This window comes from Dasypus novemcinctus, chromosome 25, assembly GCF_030445035.2.
Source record: "Dasypus novemcinctus isolate mDasNov1 chromosome 25, mDasNov1.1.hap2, whole genome shotgun sequence".
In the NCBI taxonomy this organism is placed as follows: Eukaryota; Metazoa; Chordata; class Mammalia; order Cingulata; family Dasypodidae; genus Dasypus; species Dasypus novemcinctus.
In genome coordinates this window covers 11327773-11335557 of record NC_080697.1, presented here as the reverse complement: position 1 = coordinate 11335557, position 7785 = coordinate 11327773, and the positions used below count along the sequence as shown (strand labels likewise).

The 7785-nt window shown below is 33.4% G+C and overlaps 1 protein-coding gene across 1 annotated transcript; it reads right to left on the bottom strand.

Moving 5' to 3' along the window:
• Positions 1–269: 269 nt before the first annotated feature.
• Positions 270–6554, bottom strand: TDRD15 (tudor domain containing 15). Its single transcript, XM_058287648.1, has one exon. It carries the CDS (start codon positions 6552–6554, stop codon positions 270–272), a length of 6285 nt encoding a protein of 2094 aa, XP_058143631.1.
• Between the last annotated feature and the right edge of the window lie 1231 nt (positions 6555–7785).

The window sequence follows — 7785 nt, the reverse complement described above, 5'->3', positions numbered from 1 at the left end:
ATTCTCTAAGGTCACTATTCAAAAAAAGATAAAGATAGTAAAGCACCATTTACAATCCAAGCGATTACTCCCAGTTTATCCATTTATTCAGATTTTCTGTTACATTTTCTTGCAGTAAAATATATTCAATTTAGACAATTTTAGTATAAAAACAAACTTTTAAAGAATCAAAAATATATCACTTAAATATCATGATTATGATTTTAATAAAAGAAACTGCCTACTTACCCTTTAAATATCATGATTATGATTTTAATAAAAGAAACTGCCTACTTACCCTTTAAATGTTTTTCTGATATATTTTTTTCATTAACATTCAATAATTTTACTGCTGTTTTCAAGTCCATTGTGTCACTTTTTTCCTGCATTTCCACAGTAGGAAGTTCTTCAAAAATATTTTCAATGCAATTGGCACTATTCTTCAAACCATTAAGTAGTTCCCAAAATGAAGCTGCTGCATATGTATCGAATGTAAGGGTACTTTGGGGACTATGTTTTCCACTGCCAACTTTCTTCCTCAGCGTTAAATTTCTAGAATGCAATCTTTTATCAATATGGCTTTTCCTTAGCAGGTTCTTACAGATATCTTTCCTCTGTATAGGTTTTGGCTTTTTTACATTCTGTTTTTCAGTACATGTAAAATTTGTATTTTCTTTTCTGTAACAATTTTGATCTAACAATGGACAAACAGGCTTAGTCTGTAATTTATATTGGATTCTAGTAGACCTAGTATTAGTAATTGCATCAAGATGAGATGATTCTTTAGAATACACTGCAAAACCAGAGGCAACTAACTGATCTGCCAAATTATTTTTCTCATAAATAATATTCACTTTCAGTTTTGTCTCAAAACAATACTCCATAAACTGAAAAATTAAGCCTGGTTTACTTAGGAAATCTTGAAAAACACTTTTGGCTTCTTCACTCCAGTGTTTCCCTTTAGCAGGTAAAATGCCATGTAATATACAAGGATAACTTAGTCTTGGCAAATTCAAAAGCTCCTCGGGAGCAACTTTAAGATTTATTATATCTGAATAAGATATATAAATAGAAAATCCATAGTCAATTAACATAAGAAGTACAGACTGATCAGAGACTTCAGAAATTTCTACTCTATTCCAGTGGTCTTCCAATTCGTATCTGAACAAACAACTAACACCAGGAATTATAAACTCTTGAGGCAGTGTTTGTAAATTTTCTGGTAGGTCAGATAGCAACACAAAGAGAGATTTCATGACATCAAAGAAATCTTCTAACTGAACACAGAAGTCAGATGGATCAGAAACAGCAGTAGCAATACCAGAATACTGCCTACCATTTTGGAGCTGTGCCCAAGTAAATGATCTTATTGTGCATGATGAAATAGAAGTTTTAGATTCCAAGTCAGGAATAATTTCTAAAGATTTAAGTTTGTTTTTTTCAATCTCAACTGCATTTAAATTTAAATATTCCAAAAGTAACAGGCCATCTACCAAGATTTCTACTTCCCAAGTAGATTCTATACATTTCAAGAAAAGAATGTTTATTTCCAAATGAGCAAAAAAAACCACAACAGTCTCAAATGACATGTTCCTAGAATTTTCAAACCAAATCCACTTACATGGAACAGCTTGTCTTGGAACATTCCTGATTTCATTACTAAGCATCTTGGTATTACATAAAGGCACTATTTCATACCTACCACGATCTACTAAAAAAACAAGCAGTTTCTTCTCATCAACACATTTTTTTTCTACTTTTGATCTATACCACTTGAAAGTTTTTTTCGATTTTGCCAGGCATTCGATGCCTTTTTCAATATTTTCCACTGATAAAAAAGAGAGATTTTTTACTTCATTAGCAATTAACACTTTTAAATCTGACAACAGTTTTTTATTTTTAGATAATTTCACATAAAACCTTCCACTTTTTGAAACATAAAGTATTTGAGCCTTTTCCAGTTGTCCAGGTTTTAACTCTTCAAAAGGAATTTTAACCTGCTGTTGGTAGGACTGTCTAAGAATCAGAGAATTTTGATATTCATTTGATTCTCCTTTCTTCATTTCATTACTGTTATCAGGACTCACTTTTTGAGCGACAACCTTAGGCATTTTCAGTACAGTTCTCTGGAGTTTTGAACATGCTGTCCATTTCAGTAGTTCATTAATGACACATTTTCCATCACAAATTATATTTACTTCCCATTTATGCTCATGCCTTTTCAAAAATTCACAAGAAACTGTTCTGTCACTTACTCTTGAAGCAAAATAATCCACAGTTTTGCCATCCCATATTACATCAGGCTCATTCCATTTCACTCCACTAAGAAAAGAATGGATTCCTAGTTTAGGAATAGTTAAGAAATCCCTGTTAAGTTCATAGACTTTAGATGCATTTACTACTGCAGTGTTACCATAGTCAATAAATTCCACTTCAAAAGTACTTCCTGGCAAAATTTTTTTAATAACAGCTCTATAAATGGCACTGTCACCAGAATATTCTGCAACTACAAGATCTCCTATTAGAGGTTTAACTAATTTTCCTTCTTTCTCTATATTTGCTCTTCTTTCATTTAGATCATCTGCAAGTCTGATGATTAAATTTTCATTCTCTTCAAGTTGAATGTGAAAACTTGCTGGATTATTGATACTGGAAACATATCCTTTAACTTTGGCATTCAAATAAATTTGGGGTTGAGGAAGGTCTTTCATCTGTGGTCTAGTAAGCATAAAAGGTTTTTGTGGGGCTATCTGATTTAATTCTCTGATAAAAGACTGTGATATAGCCCTTACTGATTTGGGGCTCATATCATTTTCATCAAAAGTATGTGTGGATCCAGTGACAATTTTTATGCCTTTTTTTTTAAGTCCATCATTCAATGACTTCTTCACTTTGCTTTTTGACATCGGTTCTATTTTAAAATAAACTGATGGTTTTAAAAGCCTAGCATATAGACTTTTTGGATTCATTAATTGACCTAATGTATTTTCAGAATATGTGATTAGATTAGTTTTATTTATCATATTATAATGACAGTCATTTTCTATTGTGTCTTTCAAAGAAGCAGCAAAACTCTTATTCTCATTTATTTTATGATCCTTTCCCACACAATCTGCTTGGTCACAATGTTTTTTTCCATAAGCCTGAAGCAAAATTTTAATTTTCTGATTTATATGTTGATATCCATCATACAATTCTATACCAAGCTGGCCATCTGGCTCCCTGGACAATATTACTGCCTTTAATGGTTTCCCCAAGAAATTGTCTTCAAACCACGTACTGATTTCTGCTGGAATATCTACATCTCTAAGATCTGACAAAAAACACTTAATAGCCTGCATAGGTGTGAAAAGCAGTTCTGGAAACTGATCTGAAATAGCCCTCAACATATTTCCTTCTACTAATTGCTTATTTCCAAAGTCTACAAAATAGACTAGAAAGGCAGACGATGAGTCTGTTGGCATTGCTAAAGCTCTATATGAGAGACCATCCTCCACATACTTAGATATACACAATCTCATTTTACTAGAATCATATTTTGGACAATTTTTGTGTTTACTGAACTCTTTTATTTTTGTATCTAACATCTCTAGAACTTTATTATTTCTACTAAGCTGACAATAAAACTTTTTGGGACTATATATGTATGATATATATACTTCTTCTTCACTTCCAACTTTTATATTAAAGGAAGAATAGAAGTAACTGTAAAGACTAACTGAGAATGGGAGTGGCTTTGATAATGTGCTATACGGTGCAGAGCTGTGATTAATAAGAAATTCTTTTGCACTAGTAAATGGGTCTTGTAAATCCACCAAATTACATAAACAGTTTGGATTTACAAGAACTAAGGCACAGATCATACAAGTTAATAATCCTCTAGATGAGGAAATAAAATTCCCAAAGACTCTGCATGCCTCTCTTGTCCAACTGAATAATTTACAACTAATGGGCTCAACTAAATGGTTAAGACTACATCTGAAGGCTTGGCCTTCTAAAAAGAGAAAATGTGGGTTAATAGCACGAAGATCTGCTATTAAAACTCTTTCCTGGTAACCATAGTCAACAAATATTACATCGACTTCTTTTTTTGATACTTGACTCAAAACAGCAGCTCTATACCACGTGCCGTCTTTGGAATACCTAGCAACACAAGCAACCTGTCCAATTTGATAAGGATCAGAATAAAAGCTATAATAATGCTGCATTTGCTCCATTAATAACTTTAGGTCTTCTAATTTACACTGGAGCTGGCATGAGAAGTCACCTGGGCCACAGTAATAAGAGCATTTAACTTCAAGGACTGTTCCTGGTTTAAACACATATTCTTTATAAAGTCGTGGTGACTCAGTTCCCCTAGACAAGGTGAAAGCATTTTTTAAACCTGAGAAATTAACAGCTGGCAACTTTGGCAAAGATAAGTTATCTTCTTCTAGCTTATGTGAATGGCATTTTTTAGGTTTAGGTCCTTCAAGAAGGGCAGATACGACTTTCTTAATATTAACTTTGTTTTTAGATTTTAAATTTAACACTGAATATTCATTTGTGGACTTTGAGAAACATCCTGGTTCTACTTCCCAATATTCTGCATACCCAGCTTGTAACATAAGAGAAACAACATCAATATTTTCCGAGGCTTCAATACTCTGAATATTAACAGTGTACTTATCATCTTTTTTTGCTATAACCTGAAGTAAAATTTCTTTGTTCAGAACAATTTTTTTAAAATAATCAATGGCTGCCTTCACCCATAAATCTTCAGCAGGAAATATCTGTGCAAGTGAACAGCACATAGCTAAGGCAGGAAACTCACAAAACTCTGGAAGCAAAATTTTCACATCAAAAAATGGTACGGAATCAGTACTTCCATAATCCAAAAAATAAACATCTATCTTATAACCATTAATTTCAGTGATGACAGCTCTGTAGAAATGTTTGTCCTTGCTGTACCGAGCACAACAAAATAAGCCCGGTTCTGGATTTCTCAGAATCAGTTCATCATTTTCACACATATGATAAAATTTATTTATATTTTTCATTATATCCTGAAATTCATTCTGATGATCATTAATGCGTACCCAGAAATTTGAAGGGTTTAAGACGTATACTACAAAAGCTATGTAGGAGGTCTCTATCTCCATTTCTACCGTTTTAATAGGAAAACCTACTTTCAAAACGTCTGTTTCACTTAAAGAGACTATTGACTGTTCAATATTTCCACAAAAACTCACAGCCTCAAAGCTGTTTAGCTTAGTAGCACTCATCTCTTCCACCACACTAGAGACTTTAGAATCAGACACTGGACAAACTACTTGGGTGCCTACTGAGTTCAGTAGACAATGAGAATTAATTGTTGAATCTTGAGTTTGTAATGTCACATAATATAAATGTTCATCCTTATTGAACCAATCAATGTGTGCATACAGTCTTTGTCCTAACAAGGCTTGTTTAAATACATTCAACTGAAATTCTCTTGCATCTCTATCTGGACTGTTTAAACATGTCAGAGAACATGGAAATGAAAATAATGGTACTAAGATAAAATCCTGTTTAAGTTTCTTTACGTACATTGAGGGTACAGCCTCGCTACTGCCATAATCCATAAACCAGATTTTTACTTGATCATTGGGCAAGAGCTGCTGAAGAATTCCTCTATGCCATTGTCCATCTCTCCTTTTGGCAACACAAAGTAGTCCAAAATTATCAAATGTAGGACTACTTTCTTGACTGACAATGTCATAATGCAGAGTCATAGATACTGTCAAGTTTTCTAGATCTGAAATCCATTTAATTAACTGACAATAAAATTTGCATGGGCTTAATGCAGATGACACCTTCACACTTTCAATACTGCCTACTGACAAAGATGGCTGCAAATTATCCAGAATGTGCTGAGTATCAAGTAAATTATCATTATGACTTAATGACAATTCCAGTCTTTTATGGTGTTGTAATAAATCTGGCATTTGTTGAGAGAATTCTTTTAACATTTCCACAATAAGATAAAATGAATCCCCATCAATAAATCTTCCTAATTGTAATTCAAGAACCTGGGATATAATTTTTGGCACTTCAAGAAGAATCATCTGCAGAGGCAAAATAGCTCGTGTGTAACCTTTCAGTTGTAGTCCTACTAATGACCTGAAATAATTCAAAGCCTTAGGAGACCATTTTTCCCCTAATGGTAGTATGTTGGCAAAAATACCAAATACTATCCGTGGTGGTAGCTCAAATAAGTTTCCACAGGCTGAAGCAATCTGTGTACTAGTAACTCTTAGTTCTTCTCCAGAATCTATGAGTAACACTGTATAAAGCTCATTTTTCTTTTCCACAACTCTTCCTCTCTGCCATTCTCCAGAAATTCTTTCTTCTACCAAACAAAATTCATCAATGTTCACATTACTTTTTACTTTTGGGATATGCTGTATTTCTCTTTGCATTATGTGGTAGTCAAAATCGCATTCAGTATTATGCCTGCCTTGAAATTTCACCAGAATATCCTTAGAAAGACATTCTATATGTGATATTGTCAGATCCATATCTAAAAATTTGGGTAACAGAGATGTAGAATCCATTTTCTAAAAAGCAAATAATAAATACTAATTAGCTTTTGCACAGCTGTCAAAATTAACTGCAATTGCCTTATATGAATTTAGTATGCAAACACAAACCTTAAAAAAATTCTATGCACGTCTTTTTAACAAATTAAAGAAATACACTGGTACAAATTATGCACTGGATAAGACGTTGGTAAGATAAATGAAAATATCTACCAGTTCACCATCTTCCATGCTTTCAAAGAAATTCACTGAAAACAATATTAAAAAATAGAATATGCATCATCCCTGGACCCTGAAGAAGGGCAACTTTTACTAGCCAAAAACTTAAAAATTTCTGCTAGATACTGGACAGATGTAGTGTAGTGGAAAGAAGCCAAAAAAGCTCACTGGAGACTTTATTCTCCTCCTGTGAGAAAGTCACTTCCCCTCAAACACACTCCTTCCAACAACCCATAATTCAAAGTAGTGAATGCCAGAGCAATGGCAGATGGTGAACCAACAGGGAACACACTATTTGCACTCTCTATTCTGTGTGCATTTGTAATATTTGGACCCTAACAACATCATTATACAACCTCAGGATTCTTCTTTGAGGGCACTAGGCTGTGACCTGAACACCACTAAGGAAAGCCAGGCGTGGAAAGACACATGAAGAAAACTAGGTATATCCAGACCTTATTACAAAATGGCTGGCCATAAAAAAATGTGGGGGAATGTTAAGGTGAGAGGGGAAAAAGAAATCTTTAGCATAGAGGCAGAGCTCTCTACTACAGCTAACTATGGCTCCAATGTTCACCGGATTGTTGGGATTCTAAAAATGGTAAGGCAAATATTCAAGAAGGCTAAAATATTCCCAAAATTCAAGCAAGAACCAGCATCTAATGTGACTGAACACTGTTCAATATCATAATCTGTAGAATATGACTATGCAAATAGAAAGTACTTACTCTGTGTACACAGGATTAGGACATCAGCAAACCTGAGTTTTACTTGAGACTCAATTATGTGAAATTTGGGGAACTGTTTTGCTGTAGAATCAAATCTAAGACTGTAAAATAAAAGAGTTGAATAAATTAGGGTTTACTGAACTTTTTGTAGCAGAATCCTTCTTAAGCTAAAATAAGATGTAAAAAAGAAAAAGAAAACCTCATAAAATAGGATTTATCGGTATTCTAATAATTTTATAAATTTATAAAATTCACCTATAAAGTCAGGAAATATGATAAATGAAATAATTTGGATAAAC